This window comes from Mus caroli, chromosome 9 (assembly GCF_900094665.2).
Source record: "Mus caroli chromosome 9, CAROLI_EIJ_v1.1, whole genome shotgun sequence".
In the NCBI taxonomy this organism is placed as follows: domain Eukaryota; kingdom Metazoa; phylum Chordata; class Mammalia; order Rodentia; family Muridae; genus Mus; species Mus caroli.
The window spans coordinates 63,409-84,817 of NC_034578.1; the positions used below are offsets into that span (position 1 = coordinate 63,409).

Here is a 21,409-nt window from a genome sequence, read left to right on the forward strand (position 1 = left end):
GTCTCCCAAATGCTAGGTTTAAAGGTGTGCACCACTACTGCCTGGCTGTTTTATTTCTTTCTTAGAGTGAGTATAGATTCTGTTTGTTTATTTCTGCAACAGAGTCTCTAAATATGGCCCAGATTGGCCTCTTCACCATGTAGTTCAAACAGGCTTCTATCTCATGACAGCTGCTAAATTTGGTCTCCTGAGTGTTGATATTACAGGTGTGTACCACTACACTGGTTGAATATTCAAAAATACCATTTTTAAATACTAATATATAATAATATTATTAATATAATATAAAACATTAACATAATAGCAATATATATAATTTATATATTTATTTTAAAATTATTGGGATTATTTTCAGTTATTATTATAACAGTATTATATTGACAATTTTTGAGTTCTTAACAGAATCTTGAAGTGTAGCTCACCCTAGAATGCTGATTTTAAATTTTATGTGTTAGAACTGTGACCTACTATTAGCGCTGAATGTTTTGGTGAAATGAGTTAAGCTAATGCATGAGGTTGCTTTATGACTTATGCCTGTCCCCTGTCCTATTTCACCTTCAGTCCAGAGGCAGAGTCCACCTGTATCTTAAATGTTGATGAAAAGAACAAGTTGGGGGCCAAGATTATCAAGGCAGAAATGATGGGGAATATGGTAAGACCCTGTGTGTTTTCACTTGGAGAAGAGTGAAATGTTTAATTATCACAGATTGTTTAGAAGCATCGGTCATTTAGTCTGTGGCATGCTTTGAAGATAGTTACTGTTTCTTAATTTCTTAAGGAAATTCTTGAGAATTTCTAGAAATACTACTCTTACAGTTCCTCTACCAGAGATATATATGTGCTGTCTCCCCTTTATTAGATTTCTGAAATTTATGAAAAATAATTGTTATTTTTAACTTTTCTATTTTGGGACATAGTTGTAGGAATTAAAGGTGTCTTTGTTTTATTTCCATTTTAACTTATTAGGAATGCTTATTTTCTTTTTGTAAAAATTTAATATTCTTTAAAAATTTTTATTTATTTTTTTTTTGATTTTTAATATTTTTATTACATATTTTCCTCAATTACATTTCCAATGCTATCCCAAAAGTCCCCCATAGCGCCCCCCACTTCCCTACCCACCCATTCCCATTCTTTTGGCCCTGGCATTCCCCTATATTGGGGCATATAAAGTTTGCAAGTCCAATGGGCCTCTCTTTCCATTGATGGCCGACTAGGCCATCTTTCGATACATATGCAGCTAGAGACAAGAGCTCTGGGGTTCTGGTTAGTACATCATGTTGTTCCAACAATAGGGTTGCAGATCCCTTTAGCTCCTTGGGTACTTTCTCTAGCTTCTCCATTGGGAGCCCTGTGATACATCCAATAGCTGACTGTGAACATCCACTCCTGTGTTTGCTAGGCCCCGGCATCGTCTCACAAGAGACAGCTATATTTGGGTCCTTTCAGCAAAATCTTGCTAGTGTATGCAATGGTGTCAGCGTTTAGAAGCTGATTATGGGACGGATCCCTGGATACGGCAGTCTCTAAATGGTCCATCCTTTCATCACAGCTACGAACTTTGTCTCTGTAACTCCTTCCCTGGGTGTAAAAATTTTTATTAATGTCTGTATATGGGTCTGTGTATATTCATTTACATTGGGATGCCCATGGAGGCCACAAAAATGTATTGGATCCCCAAGATATGTGGGGGTATAGGCAGTTGTGAGCTACCCGAAGTATGTGCTAGGAATTGAACTCTTGTCGTATGTAAGTGCAGCAAATGCTCTTAATCACTGAGCTTTGTGCAGTCCAACAGTGCTTATTACTTTCTTAAAATGAAAACCTAAAATCTTGTCACCAAAGCCGATGACCTGAGGTTTATGTGACCCACATACTGGAAGGAAGAGAACTTATTACTGCAAGTTGTCCTCTCATCTCTATACATATGCTCTGATGCATCACACCAATAAATTACAAATGTTTTAAAAAGAACCTAAATAATGATTATGAATGGAAGACCAGTTTGTCTCAAGTTAAAGAGAAACAGGAGTGATTTGATAGGAACTAATCACTCAACCATGTATTTATGGTGATATGCCCATTATACTAATTTGTGTTAAGTTAGATATGGCAGAGTAGCAAAGCTAGGAATCTTTCTATGTTCTAGTATAGTAAGCCCACTTCTAAGCATGGGTTTATTTTAAATTTAAATGTAAATGCTCTCTACATTTTTTATTCTGTTATACTATCAGAACAGTTTTCCTTAATAATTCAAGAGGCAGCTAAAGAAGATCAGTTTTTTTTTCTCAATTTTTTTTAAAGATTGTGTCTATTTCCTGTCTTTCTTTGAATCAGTGAAATTTAGCTCAGCCTAAAAATTAGTATGAGAGATGAGTTAACTATTAAATGATTATAGTAGGGAAAAACCTGAAGTTTAATGTTTGAAAGCACAGAGGAATCAATGAAAACAGTGGAGTGGTCACATAGTAGTAGGTTAACTTATATATTTAAAAAAGCAGCGTTCTATTTTTCATGGAAGCATTGCAGATTAGCATGCTCTTTTTTGTCACATAAATCTATTTAGTTTATCATGTCTTGTTTACATAAATTTACAAAGTTCTTAGGATAGTGAAATATATTCAAAATTTTTATGTAAATTTCTTATCAGAAATGAAGAAAATATAATTTTTTTTGTGATTTCTTCCTATGACAAATAACTGGTTTTCCATATTAGAAATTTGTAATACCTAAGAAATTGCAAAAGTGTGATTCCTAATATATTTCAAGTGTATTTCTTCCATTTTTATGCCTCTCAAAATAAAATTTCTTAAAACCACCTCAAAACCATAAACAAATGCTCTCATCTAGCAATTTGTATCTGAGGTATATGCATTAAAATTTAGTGTGAATTGATGATTGAAGATAGCTGTTGACTATAGGGCTTTTTGCTAAGCTGTTTTCTGTCTTATATCTTTGAAATAGTCTGTAATGAAAAATTTAACACCACAGCTTATGATCTTATTTTGAAGGAATTAGCTGAACAACTTAAAGCCCAACTTAAAGAGGCAAATAAATTTAAAGAAACACAGATACCGGCAAAAAGATTGGGCGTAGAGGTAAGTAATAAAAGTTTATTTGATTATGTATATTATTTCTTTGTTTAATGTTATTGCTATTGTAACACTAGATGTCTGTGTGTAAATTTCATGAGGATTCCTTCATGGAAACCTCATCCTAGGGCCAATGAAATCTGCTTTTATTCTAGATTCTGCAGGTTGGTGTCTTTAAATTCTTTATGTACAGAAAATTAAGAGACTTGAATTAGATATTAATTTTATACAAGGCAAATTATTTTATCTGTGGTTTGTTCATTTACTTAGTATTGCATGAAACAAATAAAAAGAACTTTCATTTGAGTAGGGATGGAGGGACAATCAAAATCTAAATGATGATGTCTATCAGAAGGTTTTATATCCTTTTCCAGGAAGAGTGAGACAGAGAGTTTTAAGTCACAACTAGATTTGGAGATAAATCTACTACTTTTTTTTTTTTTCGGCAAATACTGATCTTTCTTACTATAATATTGGTAATATATTTATGGGAGAATAGTATTTGCTTCCCCATAGCTACTTTACATACCAGTAGACAATGTTCAACCCTGGCTATATCACCAAGTTGACTTAATGAAAAGTATTTTGTTTTCTTCTTTCTTCCTTTAACTAAGAACTCACAAATTTTGCGAGCCATAAAGATGATTTATTGATCTGAATGGATAAGACAAAGCACTTTGAGATTTATTTATAAGAATATCCACGCAAAAATATTTATAATGAAACATTCCATTTTAGTGTTTGCAAAACTGAAAGCTGTACAGATTGAACTGTGATTGTTGGGAATAATTTAAAACTCTGGCATTCTTAGGAATTGAAAAATTTATATAAATGCTTTTTGTTTGTAGTAGAAAGTGTGTTTACTTTCTTTGGAGAAAAAAAATAGTAACATGGATGCTAATAATGGTTTACCTATTTTCCTTCTTAGTTTTTTAAGATGAGGTCTCATTATTATATAGCTCTGGCTGTCCTGGAACAAACTATGGAGATCAGGCTGACTTTGAACTCACACAGATCCACCTGCCTTTGCCTCCCACATACTGGGATTAAAAGCATGTGCCACCAAGCCAGGCTGTTTTCTTTGTAGAATGAACCTCTCTGTTGTAGGTGCATAAAGTGAATTAGTCGCTTTGGGTACTACTTACTAGCAACATTATGGAAAGAAAAGTAGACAGAGTGGTGATAAAGACACGTAAGGGGAAGAAGTGGGTTTTTTGTTTGTTTGTTTGTTTGTTTGTTATTTGTTTTTGAGAGCTTATCAATCTATTTGAGGCCCTTATCTGTTAATTCTGTTTATCAAGAATTTATTAAGGACTCTCTTATTTACCTTTGACTTGGCCTGAAAAAGGTGGTTCAGACAGAATAGCACAACTTTTTAAGTAACTTGTGATATAGAGTTGTATTCACTTAAGTTGCTTAAGTAGCTTTAAAATTCACTTAAAAGTTAGAATTACTTGGTAACTAATTGTTGGCTGTAATTACATTCTTGGTTTCCTTATTGAATAAGAAGATAACTTTTCTCGTGAACTGAAACGAAAATATATAGTAAATTTACCAGAATTATGAAGAACTAGAAAAGAAGTTCAGGGTCAGAAGTTGAAGGCCTTCCAGACTCTTGGCCTTTCTAGTATTTACTATAGTACTCCTAGCCTTCCATGAAGGGTTAAGGTTGTTTATAGATGTATAAAATGTGTGTTTCTTGTGTTCATCTTGGACTGATAGTGTCAAAAAATGTGACTCATGTGGGATATTAAATAAAGAATATAGGAAATGGAGCTGGAAAGATGTCTCTGTGATATTACTATAGGTTTGGTTTCTATCATTCACGTGGTAATTCATAAACATTCGTAACTCTAGTTCCACGGAGTCTGGCACCCTTTTCTAGCCTCTTCTGGTACCAGGCACACATATTGTATGCAGTCAAAATATTCATGTATGTGAAATAAAAATACAAGACTATAGAAAATGTCTCAATTTTTAATTTAAATGAATTTATACAAAATTGTTCTTTGCTGACTTCAAAGATCTATGAATGTGCAGTTTTTTGTTCTTTTATTGTATTAGTAACATATGCAATCAGTGACAACTGGTCATTTTGAGCATCACCCTGGTCTTTGATAATGTACTCTCTAGATTAAGTAAAGACTAGCACAATTAGGTTTATGTTTAATAGTAGAGTGTGGGACAGTATTAGTGGCAGTGAGATTGGATTTCTGGGAAATCAGTAAATCTTGGAATTACCAGCATATAGCAGATATCTCTAAGCTGTAACAGAAAGTGAATCTAGCTTTCTGTATATTAATAATTCCTATGGGAGTAATGCCTAAGTGAAGCTATAACCTTGAGGTCAGGTGTTTTATTTTGTAGAAGTACGGATGCTGAAAATAGTTGCTGATTGAGTAACTAAGTTAAAGAAAGAAAGGCATAAAATTTTTTAAGAACTTTGGAGATGGTTCAGTCAATAAAATATTTGAGTTGGATTCCTAGAATCCGTGATAACCCTAGTCCTGCGACAGAGGAGACAACCAGATTGCTGGGGCTTATTACCTAGCCAGCCTAACCTACTTGATAGATCCTGGGGCAGTAAGAAATCCAGTGTAAAAATAACAAACAAAGCAAAACAGGAGGGCAAAGAATCACGTCCAAGGTCATCTTCTGGTCTCCGTTTGCATGTATACACATATATATCACTGTGCACACATCCACACAAAACTAAAAGGAATCAAAGTCTAGAGAATGTGATAAACATAGTAAAATACTTTCAAATCAAGGAATGTGATTATATAATTAATTTAAAAATCTTTAGAATAGAGAGCAGCTTTCACAACATAATAAAGTTAGGAGTCACATTATTATATTTTTCCATCTATATATTTCCAGCAAGGGGACAGGTAAAAGATTTAAAGTAAAACATCTCAAAAATAAGCGTGAAAGGTAGTGACAGTCTTTAATCTTGATTAACTATTTGGAGGAAAATAGATTCCTTTAAGAACATTAATAAGAATGTATTGTATTTCTTCAACATCAGAGCTATTAAATGTAAATGGAATTCATTTTTATATTGAGTTCTGACACGAGGAGGAGATTAAAATGTGAATAATTTGATCGGCTTCTTTTCAATGATTTTTAATGAATCTATCACCTGATGCTCTTTTGATTATTACCAATGACATTTATGTTCATTATGCTATGCCATTTTAAGTTTATGTTGTGTTATGTTACATTTGGCTACAATTTTTTAGAAAAGATAATGTCTTTAAACTATGTGAAATATAATAGCTTATGACAAGCCAGACACATGAAAGATATTTGAAAAGTGTTAAGACAAGGAAACATTAATATCATCACAATAGCTACTTTGAAAAGACTGCTTTGACAATTGGTTGCCTCGTTACAAGTTATACGTTTATGCAACACCCATTGCATATGATATCCACTATATCAGAGATGGGTATTCTCATACAGGTCCAATACAATATTGGTACTTTATCATCTTTTTTTTCTCCTACCATAAAGATTTTATTGATTATTTGGGAATTTCTCATAATGCACCCTGATCACACTTTTCAGTCCTTTAAAGTCCACCCCTCTCCTCCCTTGTGCCTTCTCTGGAAAATAAAAAAGAAGAAAAAGAAAAACAGTACACCAGTTCAAATTTATGTTGTCCATATATTCATTTGAACATGGTCAAACTCTCAGTGACTAGTGAGTCAGAAGTTTGTTAAAGAAAACTGAGTCTTTCTCCTACCCCATTCCTACCTGTTAGTTCAAGGCCACTCTAAACAATTTAGCAAGAATATATCTCAGAATCTTTTTTTTTCAAACTAAATATGAGGGTTATTATATGTGAGGCCTTATGTTCAATACCCAGTATGCACAATTAAAAACAATACAAGGTTGTTTCCATAGTTAAGTTACTAAAATACTAAAATGAACTTTTGGTCTCTCCCCCTCTTGTCTTTTGTTACTGTCACTTTAGAGTAGGTGATAAAAATCCAATAGACTTAAAAAACTTAAATCCAAAAGACTCAAAATAACCCATAGTTTTGTATGAAAACAGGAATCTTTTCTGTAATTTCTCATTGTTAAGTATAGAAATTTACCATTGTTTGAGTTTTTCAAACATTAACTAAACTCATTCATTTTTCTATAGCATGAAGATGAACAAGAAGTAATCCTTATTCAAACAGATAAGTCTGGAAGAATGTGGCCTGTGAGCAGCCCTAGAGAAACCCTGGATATGAAAGCAGAAAGAAGGAAGAGAAAGAGAGTATGTCTAGCATATGCTTTTATGTATTGATTCACATTTTCTTTTTTTGTCTTTTATTTATTTATTTACACTCCAGATTTTATTCCCTCCCTTCCACCTTCCCACTGTTCCACATCTCACACCTCCTCCCCACAACCCTGTCTCCATGAGTATGCCCCCAACCCTCACCCAGCCTGACCTCTAGACTCCCTGGGGCCTTCAGTCTCTTGAGGGTTAGGTGCATCTTCTCTGACTGAACCCAGACCTGGCAGTCCTCTGCTGTATATGTGTTGGGGACCTCATATCAGCTGGCATATGCTACCTGTTTGGTAGTCCAGTGACTGAGAGATCTCAGGGGTCCAAGTTAATTAAGACTGCTGGTCCTCCTACAGGGTTGTCCTCCTCCTCAACTTCTTCCAGCCTTTCCCTAATTCAATGACAGGGGTAAGCAGCTTCTGTCCATTGGTTGGGTGCAAATATCTGCATCTGACTTTTAGCTGATTGTTGGGTATTCTGGAGTGGGGTCATACTAGGTCCCTTTTTGGGAGTGTTCCATAGCTTCAGTAATAGTGTCAAGCCTTAGGACCTCCCCTTGAGCTTTATTCCACTTTGGGTCTTTCGCTGGACCTTCTTTTCCTCAGGTTCCTCTCCATTTCCATTCCTGCAGTTCTTTTAGACAGGAACAAATATGGGTTAGAGTTTTGACTGTGGGATGGCAATACCCCCCTTACTTGAACCCTGTATTCCTGCTGGAGGTAGGCACAATAAGTTCCCTCTGGGATGTCTTAGGATATGGTATGAACTGCTCTGAGTGCAGCAGATTCTCTAGCATGGCTCAGGATATGATGTCTTCACAGGAGCAGACCAGCTAGCAGTCTGCCCCAGGAGAAAGGACTGCCAGCAGAAAGGATCCAGGAGGGGCAGAAGGGCAATGGTGGTGGTGATGGTGGTGGGTCTTGTGCGTGACAGGTCCTGCATCCACTAGGCTCCCAGTGGGCAGCTCTGGAACTGGGGGCGGGTGTTCTTACCAAGTCATCTGGGTACATCACATCCTCTAGGATGGGTCACGATATGGGGTCTTCTTGGGAGCAGACCAGCTAGGAGTCTGCCTAAAAAGAAAGAACTGGACGGAAGGTACTGATTCATATTTCTTTTTCTTCTTTTAAGTTCATTTTGTATTAGACTAGACATTTCTGAAATGAAAACTTTGGAAAATAAAAAATAGTCACTTTTAGTCTTAGTTGTATCTTTTTACCTTTTACAAATGCCTAACAATTCAGCTGTGTCTTGCCCAGTGACTGCACACAGAAGACACACCACAATTTTAATTTTGATGTACGTTTCTTTAATTTTTGTATTTAGTTTCTTTCTTATATTTACCATATTTTACATAGAAAAGCTTGACCTCTAAGATCTGTTATCCTTGTAAACACTTAATCTGAGGCCTTGGAATAGGGTGTTCATACACAATATTGTCTTAATTATGTAGGTGCTATGAACTTTTAAACACCTCGTTTTCTTTTCTATCTTTCAGCTCTGGCAATTAGTTTTTAGCACTACCCTGAGCATTCTGAAAGGTTGTGAAAACAACACAATTAATTCACTTTCTTTAAATTAAATTATGACAACACAATATACAAATGATTATATGTTGGGGCTTTTATGTCAAATATTGTTTGTTGAATGCCTATCCTGCTATAGATACTAGTTAATTAAATCAATAAATAGAAATGACGTTGATACCGCTGATATAATGGGAGGACTGGGGAAGCTAGAGAGATGTGAAGAAAAATAAAAGATTGAATATATAAAACAGCAGAACTGACTAGAAATCCATAAACATAGTCAGGTGCTATTTTGAGTTGCATACTACTCAACAATCTTAATAAGTGACTAAAGTCAGAGGCACAGTCATTCAGGGCTGGAATTTACATTTTAGCATAGGCCAGATGTTTAGTATGTAGAGCCAGGGAAATCATAGCAAATGGCATTCAGGATAGTGAAGAAATAAGAGCAGTGTAACATTTTAACAGTCTGCCTATTAGAACAAGTCAGATTGGTTCCCTAGCCAACAGAAATATATTTTTATTGGAGGCTGGGAAGTCCAAATGAAGGCACTGGTAGGGTCAATATCTTGGTTTACAGTGATGGCTTTTTCATTTTATTATCATACAATAATGAGCAGAGACGGAACAGGTGCTGTCACTGTCATGGTAACTCCACCCTTATGACCTGATTACCTCTCCAAAGTCTTGACTCTTGGAGCCATTATATTGAGACTGTGATACTGTGTGAGTTGAGGAAGGGATACAAACACTGGGTCCAGAGCAGTGAACCTTTGACTCTGTTTATTATATGCTTATTTCCTGTTTGAATACTGGCAATCTTCCTTCCACAGTGGAAAGGAATTTTAAGTATAAGAAAAGCAGAAGAGAGGGGAAAAGACAGTTATAATTTTAAACAAAACTCGGCAATCACCTAGTGTGATACTTTCTTCTGGGGAGGAAGGCAGGGAAGGGCAAGAAGTACTAAGTTTACTTCTTTACACTTGACAGACCTTCATTCACATGGAACAATTGTGATATGTGGTGGGATTTTGTTATCAGATTCATGAATAATCCATTCAAAGCATCTGCAGAAACTTCATTATGTTCACTTTGCTATAGGTTTCAACCCATGAGGATAAAGAAAGGATTAGATACTTTCCTGATGATGATCATTTGAGCCTCAAAGATTTAGTCAAGAATGAGAAAATGGGAACAGATATCAACCAAAACAGACTTTTCATGAAAATGGCATCTAAGGTAAGAGAGTCACAGCAAACCTTTGCATTTTGAGAAACTGATTCATCGTTTGACAGTGATGTATATATTAAAGAGATCTGATAGTCTCTAGTCTTAGTTTGTTTCATTAAATTGAACTTTTTTACATGGTAAATTATTACATTGAAAATATTAGGGCCGATATTGTATGATGTTTTTTCCAATATTTTAAGTGAAAACAGTTCTTTCATATAATAGATTCTGATAATAGTTATTCTCCTCCCTCATCTTCTCCCAAATCTTCCCCACCTACCCATCCATCTAGCCCATGTTCTCTCTCTTTCTCTCTAGAAAACAAACAAATTAAAAAAAACAATCAGGGGTTAAAAAAAAAAAAAGAAACAAACCAAAAAAAACAAAGAAGCAGCACAGGAAACATACACACATAAAAGTACAAAATTAGAACCCATAATATACAAGCAAAAGACCAGTAATGCTAAATAATGCATTCAAGAGCAATCTAAATAAATTGTGCCTAAAGCATTATGAGATTTAAAAAACATCTACAAAAAATACCATTGAGGTTGTTTTCTGGGGGCCATCTGCTACTGGGCATAGAACCTCCTTTAAGTGTAGTTTGTATACCCAGCGAGACTCCATTGGGGAAATCTAATTTTTCTGAGCTGGTGATACGGCTGTCTCCTGCGAGGCTCTGCCAGTGCCTGGCAAATAAAGAAGTGGATGCTCATAGTCATCCATTGGACAGAACACAGGGTCCCCAATGAAGGAGCCAGAGAAATACCCAGGGAGCTGANGAGGACTGAAGCCCCATGGGAGGAACATCAATATGAACTAACCAGTACCCGCAGAGCTCCTTGAAACTATACCACCAATCAAAGAAAACACATGGTGGAACTTGTGACTCTAGTCGATCATCAATGGGAAGAGAGGCCCTTGGTCCTGTGAAGGCTCTATGCCCTAGTATAGGGGAATGCCAGGAGTGGGAATGGGAGTGGATGGATTGGAGAGCCAGGGGCAGGGGAGTGGGGATAGGGGATTTTTGGAGGGGAAATTAGAAAAGGGGATAACATTTGAAATGTAAATAAAGAAAATATCTAATAAAAAAACGAGAAAAGAAAAAACAGAACAAAACCACAAAACCCTTGAAGATAGCTTCTGGATTACCGTTGGGGACTTATGTCCACTTCACTTCTCAGTGCTGGCTTCTTGAAGATAGCTTGAAGATAGCTTCTGGATTACCGTTGGGGACTTATGTCCACTTCACTTCTCAGTGCTGGAATCCCACATGCTTTGGATCTGTTTAGATGTGTGAATGCTAGCTGAGTGTGAGTTTGTATGTGTGTCAAGCTTGTTGTATTTGGAAGTCACTTGGTGTCTTCCATCTCTGTAGTAGGAGGCCGGCCGGCGGCCTACATGAACCGGAAGGCAGGCTGGGGCTGAAAGAGAGAAAGATGGCGAGAAAAGAATGAAGCCAAGACCAATTTTTCTCTGATCAAAGCCTGCGAGTTTACTAAGAGACTGTGCTTAGAAGGGGGAAGGCCCATCCCCCTTGCCAGTCCATCCTTGGTGCTTTGTTGCCATGCTGTCAGCACTTGGTCGCCAGGCTGTTGCTTATTCAGGAATGTCTCAGGAAGACAGGTTCAGTCTCTCAGCAGGTAGCAGAATCTCAGGGCAGTTGACACTTCAAAAGAAGCCAGCCAAGTCAGAAAGCTGCACCGCAGGTGGCCCTAGCTCAGTGGTGACAAGGTCTGCATCAGCCCGCTTTGCTTCAGGCTGGGGGAGGCTACACATCCCCACTGTCTCTTACAATTTCTTCTTACTCTGTCTTCTTCATAGCTTCTGAAGTCTTGAGAGAAAAAATTTAGTGAAGGCATCCTATTTAGGACTAAGTGGTCTAAGGTCTCTTTTACTCTCTGCACAGTGTCCAATTGTGGGTTTCTGTTAGTTCCCATCTATGATGAAAGGGGGGAAAGACACTGATCTGATTTCCAGTTTTTCAGTGTAGATTCCGGTTAGCTTGGTTTGGGGCTAGATAAAATTGTACTATGTTGCCCAGGTAAGCTTCAAATGTATAACTTTCTTGCTCTAGTACCCCAAATGGCTGAGAATGTAGGTGTGCACCATCATGCTTGCCTTGGTATCAGAAATTAATGATTGGAAATGTATTATTTGTTAAGTTGTCAGTCTAGCTTGTTATCGTTATTATATTTATTTATGAGAAAACTTCCTAGGATATACAGTGTTTCCATTTATCTCCTCCCCTGAGTTTTTTTCTTAATGTGATTTGTGTATTTCCTAATAGTTTTAAGCAGAAATAAGACACTTCTGATGGGATTTATTAAAACTACACACCACGCAAATTTTTATGCAATTAAAACATTCAACATGAACTTTTTCTTCACATGTTGGTTGGCTTAAGTTTTATACTTGAATTTGTAGTAGTGTTTTCTGTTTGTATTTTGACCCAAGTATTGCTTTGTTCTTGTTCCTTATGTTAATGGAGATGTTACTTTTTGTTGGACCAGCTAACAAAGATGTAAACACTACCAACCCATTTTCTTTGTAATCAGTTTTTACTTATGGGTGTGTTGGGTGAACACTAAACATAGGCAACTTCTCATAAAAATAAGGTTTTTTGTTTTTTTGGTTTTTTTTAAGTGGGCAAAGCAATGGTTCCAGTTGGCAACAAAACTAGTCGAGACAGGTGGCTATTAAACTCTTGGCTTTGCATGGTCTTTCAGATCATTCTGCTTAATAAGTAGCCTCAGCATAGTGATAACTTGTTTTGTACTTTTAACAATTAAAATTAGATCTGGTAAAAATTAGATATAATAATAAATGTGTATAAAAGTAAAAAATGGTATATATTATAACCATTTCTATAAATGCTACTCATAATCGCTTTACTATTCAAATTTTGTGAACAAAATAGCTGAATTATTATATTATTAAAAATAGTGTTATCTTAGTATTATTATATTACTACCAGTAGTACTAGATACTTTCAGGAAGAGACTACAAAGGACAGGGTTCACCGAACTTATAAAGGATCAGATGGGAAAAATTATTGGCTTTCTGTTTTATATTCAGCTTTCTTAGTATGGCACAGAAGCAACCATATGCAGCATGTGAATAAATGTGAGGCTGTACTTCAGTAATATAAATTTCAATAATTATGGGGGAAGGGGCGATAGAGAAGACATGGCTGGGCCTATACAGTAGCTTGTGAGCCATAGTTTATTCTCCCCGGATGCTAGCTAATTAGATTATAGGTTTTTGAAAGTATTTCCCTTACTTACTAAGTTTCGTGAAAAGTGGTGGTTTTTTTTTTTTTTGAGACAGGCCTCAATATGTACCCCTTGCTGGTTCGAAATTCACTATTTTGATGAGGATGACCCTGAACTCAAAGAGTTCCACTAGCTTCTGCCTTCAATGTGCTAGAATTAAAGCATGGTCATTCTTTATCCTTCATAATATTTGATTCGAAATAATCTTTTACTTAAGAGAAGAGCTACTGTCTTTAAATTGTTTTAAAAGTCTGCTAAGATACAAGTGTCTTATATTTGCTTTGTATTTGATGATTTTTTAAGTATCTGGGGATAGAAGATTGAGGGGAAGATAATGTAGTAAAAAGGGAGAAACAAGTCCATGAACGCTGAACACAGTATAGTCTTTATGAGACTGATGGTAATGCTCTGGAGGGACAAGCATAATTGAGGACATTTCTTCCTGGGGATCACAGCTAAATAAATCTAAAGCTACAGTTGAAGAATGAGAAGAATAGCATGGAAAGAATGGGTCAGAGATTATGTGCAAGCTGGTAAGGGACAATGCCTTAGAACATTAACACTTGCTTTGTAGAACATAGAGAATGAATATGTGTGGCCAGATGTGTTCAAGTCATTGATGGTAGATTATGAGAATGGTCACTTTTGATTATGAGTCTTTACCTTTATACCAACCATTTGGATCTATCATTTTCTTTCTAAGCTATAACAGAATTTGTATTTGGCCTTGTATACATTATAGAGATAAGGATTTTAAGTAGGGCCAAAAAATTTGTGTTTGTCCATATGTTGGAGAGAGTGTCAGAGTAGTAGAGATCAAATGGAGCAATATTTACTTTTTTATATATTGTATGTGCTGTATTTTCAAATGACTTATCCTCTGCTTTTTGGTTTCCTTTCAGCTTAAGTGAACATAATGATAATTACTGTATTATAGTACTAGAAAAATAATTGAATGACATGAGTTTATACTTATTAAAGATTCAGGGACTTTCGCTGTGATGAAGTTGAGGGTGGCCTCAGTTATGATAGATGGATTGGGTTTTGTTGTTGTTTTTTTGTTTGTTTGTTTTTTGTTTTTTGAGCTCAAGCTTAATTTTAACTATTTAAAAATTATAGGTTGCATCATAGTATTTACAGATAGGACTCTCGGATGCCATTATTCAACAAAGTGTTAACTACCCCCTTTTATCTCCCACTATTATTATTTTGATTTTTCAGTTTATGGGAAAATCAGATGAAGACTATTATACTCTGGATGACATGTTTGTCTCCAAAGCAGCTGAGAAAGAGCATCTTGGTAAGAAGGAAGAGAGCCAGAGGAGAAGAGCAATTGCTGAGCACCAGAGTCTTGCTGCAAAAATGGCAAAGTGCCTTTACTGTTTTGACAGCTCTCAGTTCCCCAAGCACCTTATTGTTGCAATTGGTGTGAAGGTAAGAAATAAAATATGGTCTCTAAGTGACCATAGTTCTTAGGGTTTTTAGTAGACCAAGTATCAGTGTTTCAATGTCTTAACCCATGTTGTATGTGATTCAGTTGTTAAGAATCCAATTCTGGCTCTGCTGTTGTCAAACTTTATGACCGAATGATAGAATTGATTTCAACACTAAATCTCCCTTTAGAACCTTAATCCAAAGCAGCTTCCATTTCTTTACTTAATTCTTCATAACATATATTTGATTTCTCATAGATTATGGCACACTTTGAACACTTTATTGATGTTCCTTTGACTTGTTAGTTGGGTCATTCGCCAAGTCTTTTAGCTTTGTGAATTCAGAGATAACCTTTGCTAACCATGGTATTCCAAGGATCTTATCTTCATAGATTATCATTCATTTATTTAAATAAATATTTATTGGTGACTATTTCTCACATTGTGTAAATTCATGGAAAAGTAAGGAATCAGGATGATTTTAAAATTCATTTCAAGGTTTTTTGGAGGGCACTACTGGAATTTGAATTTGACATCTACTTAGGCAAGTGCTGTAGGCAGTTATACTTCTGAAGTTTGTCTTCTTTTGAAATGTAATAAAAATAAGCAGATTAATTATCACTCCAATTCAGAAACATATTGTCATAAAGTGGGGGATAAATGATGGAGGGGTCATATTTTGAAAAGGTTTTCTAGAAGTCTTCTCTGAGATACCAGTGAATAAGAAGCCTTGGCACTGAAGAGAAAGAAGTAAGAAAAAACAGATGTAATATGGAATAGAGTTTATTTAGGGTATGGAAATGAGTTGGGAAGGGAAAGGGGAGTGGACAGCTAAGAATACATGCAGAGAGCTGGGCGGGAAGGGGAGAGAGGGAGAAAGAGGTCAGGGAGAGAAGGGGCAAAGAATAAGAGGATAAAAGATCGAGGAGAGGGTAAACAGCCCCTTTTATACTGAGCCTGGCATACCTAGCTGTTGCCAGGTAACTGGGGCAGAGCCTAGAAGGAATGCTAACATTTATTATTATATTTCTCAACATTCATATACTTATGAATACTTCCTTGTATATAATAGAAAAATAGCTTCAGGTTATAGGTGATCATATATGTAAATAAACTTTTTAGCCAGATTGATAAAGGTATCCTGGGCTTGTTTTTTTTTCCCCTTAGCTGGTCTAACTCTCTTTTGTTCTGTCTGGTAACACATAATTTATATTGTCAATAAAAGAAAATATCTCTCCTTACAAAGGAGTAAGAGATGGTTTATTTAAGAGCCCAATATGAATGAACACAGCCCAGGAACACTGATTTAGGTCATCCAAGTTTCATGTTCCATTGTGATAACAACTTTCTAATATTTTTAGAGTAACAGAATAAGGAAAAAGGAAAAAAAATCGCATCAAGGCCCTTTTTTTATGTATTAGTGAAAAGGTATAGTTCTATAGTTATAGAACAGCTGGGAAATTTCATCATTCTGAGGCTTCATAGCTTTTTGTGGGTGGATGTTAATACTCTGTTGTACATCCTGAAAGATTTACCTACTGGTCACAGGGTTGTTGCAAACAGAGGAGGGCAATACTTGGCTATTAAGGAGACTAAAGATTAGTTCAGGGTAGCTTGGAACTGGACCTGAATTGTTTTCGGTGTTTATATGTATATAGTTCCCTCAGATAAAAATCAAGTGACATTTGTTCTTATTTTTATTTGAGACGTCTTAGTCTGTAATATCTGTCAGTGAAAACTGAGACATATATTCTAAATTCCCAGTTTTTTCGAAACCATTTCCATGATGTTTTAAATGTAAAAAAGTATTTTTGAGAGTACTAAGATATAAATAGGTCTTACTGTCCAGACTGCCCTAGTAAGTCTCATGATCTCACTACTGTGGTTTCGTCTGTTACAAATGACCAAATAACACATCATCATTGGAATTTGCTCCTAGGTTTATTTATGTTTACCCAATTTCCGGTCTCTTACTGAAGGACACTGTTTCATAGTCCCTCTGCAACATCATCAAGCAGCCACTGTATTAGATGAAGATATCTGGGAGGAGATTCAGGTCAGTACTGCAGGGCTCATTGTAAGGCTCGTGAAGAGGTTTGCAAATCATTATGATAAATTAAGACAAATTTGATATCTTTACTTGACAACTTGTAGGTGTCTATACATTGTCATGTTTCTATCTGTCATTGTTTTTATTTTCCTCAAATACTCCTTTTTTGAAATCTTTTATTAACTAAGTGAACTGACAACGTAAATACTTTTTAGAAAAGTCAATTGGGTTTCTAATTAGTGTTTTTTTGTAGTTGGAGATAATCATTCTTATTAAACTGTATCCAAGAAGAAAGTTTCAGAGAATGAAAAGCTGTGGCTTTAGGTTTACAGGCAGCAGTTACTGTTTGCCCTTGGCCTTCACTGCTATTGTGATTGTGCATCATTCTAGCTTCTGTTTCTTCTCTATTCCCTTCGTAGTGCGCTCTGGCTTTGAACTGTCTTATATAATTTGATGGCTGATTCCTTAAGAGATTGAAAGGCACATCGTGGGATAAATAGTTTCTGAATTGTTTCAGGGCCTCACAAAGACTAATAAGGAAGGCACATTTTTATTTTCTTCAGTGCTCAGCAGGACCCAGGTTAGAAAATGTGGAATTTTAAGACTTCAAAAGAGATGGCAGTACATGCTAGTTTTTGCAGAATGTGGATAAAGATGCCAAGAGAACATAGTCACCTGCATTTTATGAAATGCATTCTCTTTCAGTGCTATTTCAGTAAAGTTTGTACTCTCAGAGTTCATTATTCGAACTCTAGCAACAGATGAATTATTTTTGATATGAAAAAAATGTTTCTTAATAAAAAGTGAAAAGTATGGAAATTTGAACTTCAGGATTATTGCAGGACTTTTCTGAGATGCATTTAAACATTTTTGAAAAACTGATTTAACAGAATTAAAGAAGCATTTAATTTAAAGAATCTTGTGTGTATGCTGTACATTTCTGTGAGAAATTAAGATATGTGGTGAAACATTTCAAGGTGGATAAAAACATTTACTCTGTCCACTAGATAGTGAGCCCATGAATGTAATTTTTCAGGTAACATTGCAGTTTGCAGAGTTCAGGAAGCCAGAGGTCTTATGGAGAACTGAGGGTAGTGGGACCAAATTGTTGCATGCAGATAGTGGCATGAAAGTTCTTGTGAAAGGAAGATAAGTAGACATTACACGTGACTAGAGAGTGGAGTGCTGAGACAGCTACCCAGAGGGCTGAAGAAGCAGAGTTCTGATTTTACTTCCAAATGTGTGTGACCTTCCCAATTAGTTATACTCTGAGGACTAGTCCTCTCTTTATACAGCAGTGTATTGCATATATTTTCAGAAGTGATTTGACTTAACAAAAAATGTTGTTTGAAAATGCAGGATCTCCTTTTCAGTTTTCTTTTTATGTAGTCTTACTGATATCACTGGATTTAACCTCGGATCTTATAAGTTTGGTAGAAAGGGTAGAGACAGTTTCATCAAAACATACTTGAACAACAATAAATTAGAAATAATAAAAGATCTAAATTGTATAGTGTTCTTTTTTTTTTTATGTTGAGCTTGAAAAAAATTGGGCCTTTAATGCAATTGATCATCTCAAATTATTCCATCTAACCAGAAGTTTTTAGGATAAAAACATTTGCTAATGTGAAGCAGTTCTAGAATATGTGCCTTTTGTCATTTTCTTCTTCCTCTAGATGTTTCGAAAATCATTGGTAAAAATGTTTGAAGATAAAGAATTGGATTGTATCTTTTTGGAGACTAACATGGGTTTGAAGAAACACTATCATATGGTTTATGAGTGTATCCCTCTCCCAAAGGAAGTGGGTGATATGGCTCCCATCTATTTTAAGGTAATTATTAGCAGGTTTTCCATACATTCTTTTTTTTTTCTTCTACATCTGTTTTTAGAGGATATTTGTAATAATGTTTTTTTAATATATCAATAACAAATTTTATATTAAAAAGTGAGGTAAAGCATAAAATAGTTCAAGTATATTTCTATATAAAGAATTTTGAAACTTTTTAAAGGGGGTTTGCTTAGAAGTATAAATAAGCTATCAAATAGTGACTTACACTTTCTTTTTTAATTATTTCTAATTAAATCATGGTTTTACCATGAAACACGTTCAAGTCATGAACGTGTTCATAAACAGGGAATAACAGCCTATAGGATATATTTAAATTGGATTTAGTTGAATGTTAATTTCACCTTGAAATATGTTTTATTAATGGTAGCCAAAAGAAAATAAGATTATTTTAAAACTAGTACCTATCTATTTAACTTAGAAAGTCTTTTTTTGTTTGTTTGTTTTTGTTTTTTTTTTTTTTGAGACAGGGTTTCTCTGTATAGCCCTGGCTGTTCTGGGACTCACTTTGTAGACCAGGCTGACCTTAACTCAGAAATCCGCCTGCCTCTGCCTTCCAAGCGCTGGGATTAAAGGCGTTCACCACCACCGCCCAGCAGAAAGTCTTAAAGTTCCAATTCCATGTATTTTTATCCTTGCCTTTAAAAGTAGCCTTTAGTTTCAAAACTAATTTTTCTTTATATGTTTACTCCCTTGTTGTAGGGTCTGAAATATTTTTTGGTAGCCACAAATCATATATAGTCTTTTGATGTATGCAAGAAGAATAGTAAAATTAAATGAATTTATTTGAGTAGATTTCTGTGAGTACAAAAAGATTGAAATGTTGTATTCATAGAGCATGCTGTATCTTAAATTGCTTAATTTTCTCAAGGACCACATTTTGTCACATGAAGTTGAGCTGATCCATAGAGTTAATAATGAGTAAAAGAATATTTTCACTGATTAAAAGTCAGCTTTTACAAGTTAAGTAGTTCTAGTTTTCGGTCTTCTAATTAAGGTTTTCATCCATTCATAACAACAGTCTATTCTATGCACTGTACCCAGCATTCACCTAAGAAACAAAACAAGAACCAGTTTCTTTGCATTTGCTGCTCTATGGAGTTTTTTCATTTTCAAATGGTTGTTTCTTAGAAAGCCATAATGGAATCTGATGAAGAATGGTCCATGAATAAGAAGTTGATTGATTTGTCTTCAAAAGATATTAGAAAGTCTGTGAGTATTAAGTTTTGCTACTATAAGAAATTATTGTAGTTTTAAAATTTTTTGTGAATGCCCACCTCTTGTTTTACAATTAGGCCTTTTGCCTGAGTAAGTAAAGGTAAAATACAAATTAAGAAGAAAGTACTTTCATTTTCTCTGGCTTATAAAATGCTTATTTATTTGTAGGGGCACTTTATTTGTATAAATATATCTTCTGGTCCTCAGACCTTGCCCTGTTAATTCCTAAATCAGATGTGGTGGGCCCTGTTTTCTGCCTTGAGAGCATCTCAGGAGAAGAGCATTTTTGTCATCGGTATTACAATCAAGGAAACAATTTTTATGTGAGCTTTATTTCAAGTTTGGGATTCCCCATTTTTCTGTCCCTGCCTTCCCTTTCTTGCCCCTTCATTTAAGAAGAAAAGAGTGAGTGTGTGTGTGTGTGTGTCTGTGTGTAGATATCCATGTGTTTGTGACTTGGTATCTTATATGCTACTATATATAGTAGGCCAGGTAACACAAGCCTCCAGGGATTTTCTTGTCTCTGCATTCAATCTTGCCACAAAAAATCTGAGATTATGGACTTGTAAGGTTAATCAAGTTGTATTGAGTTCTGGGAATCCTAACTCAGCTCTTTCCTCTTGTGTGGCAAGGAAGCAATGAGCCATTTCCATTGCCCCAAATTTATTTTTCTTTCTTTTTCTTTTCTTTTCTTTTCTTTTCTTTTCTTTAGGATGTTGTTAAAACAATAAAGATTAATATCTTTTTATTATAAAACAGCTTGTTTCCAGCATTTAGGTGGGGAATTCTTTTTTTTCCAATTTTTTATTAGATAATTTCTTTATTCACATTTCAAATGCTATCCCGAAGGTTTCCTATACCTCCCCCCACACACATACACGCTCCCCTACCCACCCACTCCCACTTTTTGGCCCTGGCGTTCCCCTGTACTGGGGCATATAAAGTTTGCAAGTACAATAGGCCTCTCTTTCCAGTCATGGCCGACTAGGCCATCTTTTGATACATATGCAGCTAAAGACACGAGCTCTGGGGGTACTGGTTAGTTCATATTGTTGTTCCGACTATAGGGTTGCAGATCCCTTNAGCTCCTTGGGTACTTTCTCTAGCTCCTCCGTTGGGGACCCTGTGTTCCATCCAGTAGATGACTGTGAGCTTCCACTTCTGTATTTGCCAAGCACTGGCATAGCCTCACATGAGACAGCTATATCAGGGTCCTTTCAGCAAAATCTTGCTGGCATATGCAATAGTGTCCGGCTTTGTTGGCTGATTATGGGATGGACCCCTAGGTGGGGCAGTCTCTGGATGGTCCATAATTTCATCTTAGATCCAAATTTGTCTCTGAAACTCCTTCTATGGGTATTTTGTTCCCTATTCTAAGGAGGAATGAAGTATCCACACATTGGTCTTCCTTCTTCTTGATTTTCTTGTGTTTTGCAAATTGTATCTTGGG

The 21,409-nt window shown here is 35.7% G+C and overlaps 1 protein-coding gene across 1 annotated transcript in view; it reads left to right on the forward strand.

Annotated features, from left to right (window-relative positions):
- The window catches only part of Cwf19l2 (CWF19 like cell cycle control factor 2), a 73,723-nt gene that overhangs the window by 36,251 nt on the left and 16,063 nt on the right, over nt 1-21,409 (forward strand). The window contains exons 9-16 of the mRNA XM_021171789.2: nt 562-652; nt 3,012-3,098; nt 7,246-7,362; nt 10,008-10,145; nt 14,633-14,845; nt 16,784-16,900; nt 18,571-18,726; nt 19,873-19,953. Coding sequence (XP_021027448.1) covers nt 562-652; nt 3,012-3,098; nt 7,246-7,362; nt 10,008-10,145; nt 14,633-14,845; nt 16,784-16,900; nt 18,571-18,726; nt 19,873-19,953 — 1,000 coding nt within the window. The remainder of the gene's footprint in view (nt 1-561; nt 653-3,011; nt 3,099-7,245; nt 7,363-10,007; nt 10,146-14,632; nt 14,846-16,783; nt 16,901-18,570; nt 18,727-19,872; nt 19,954-21,409) is intronic.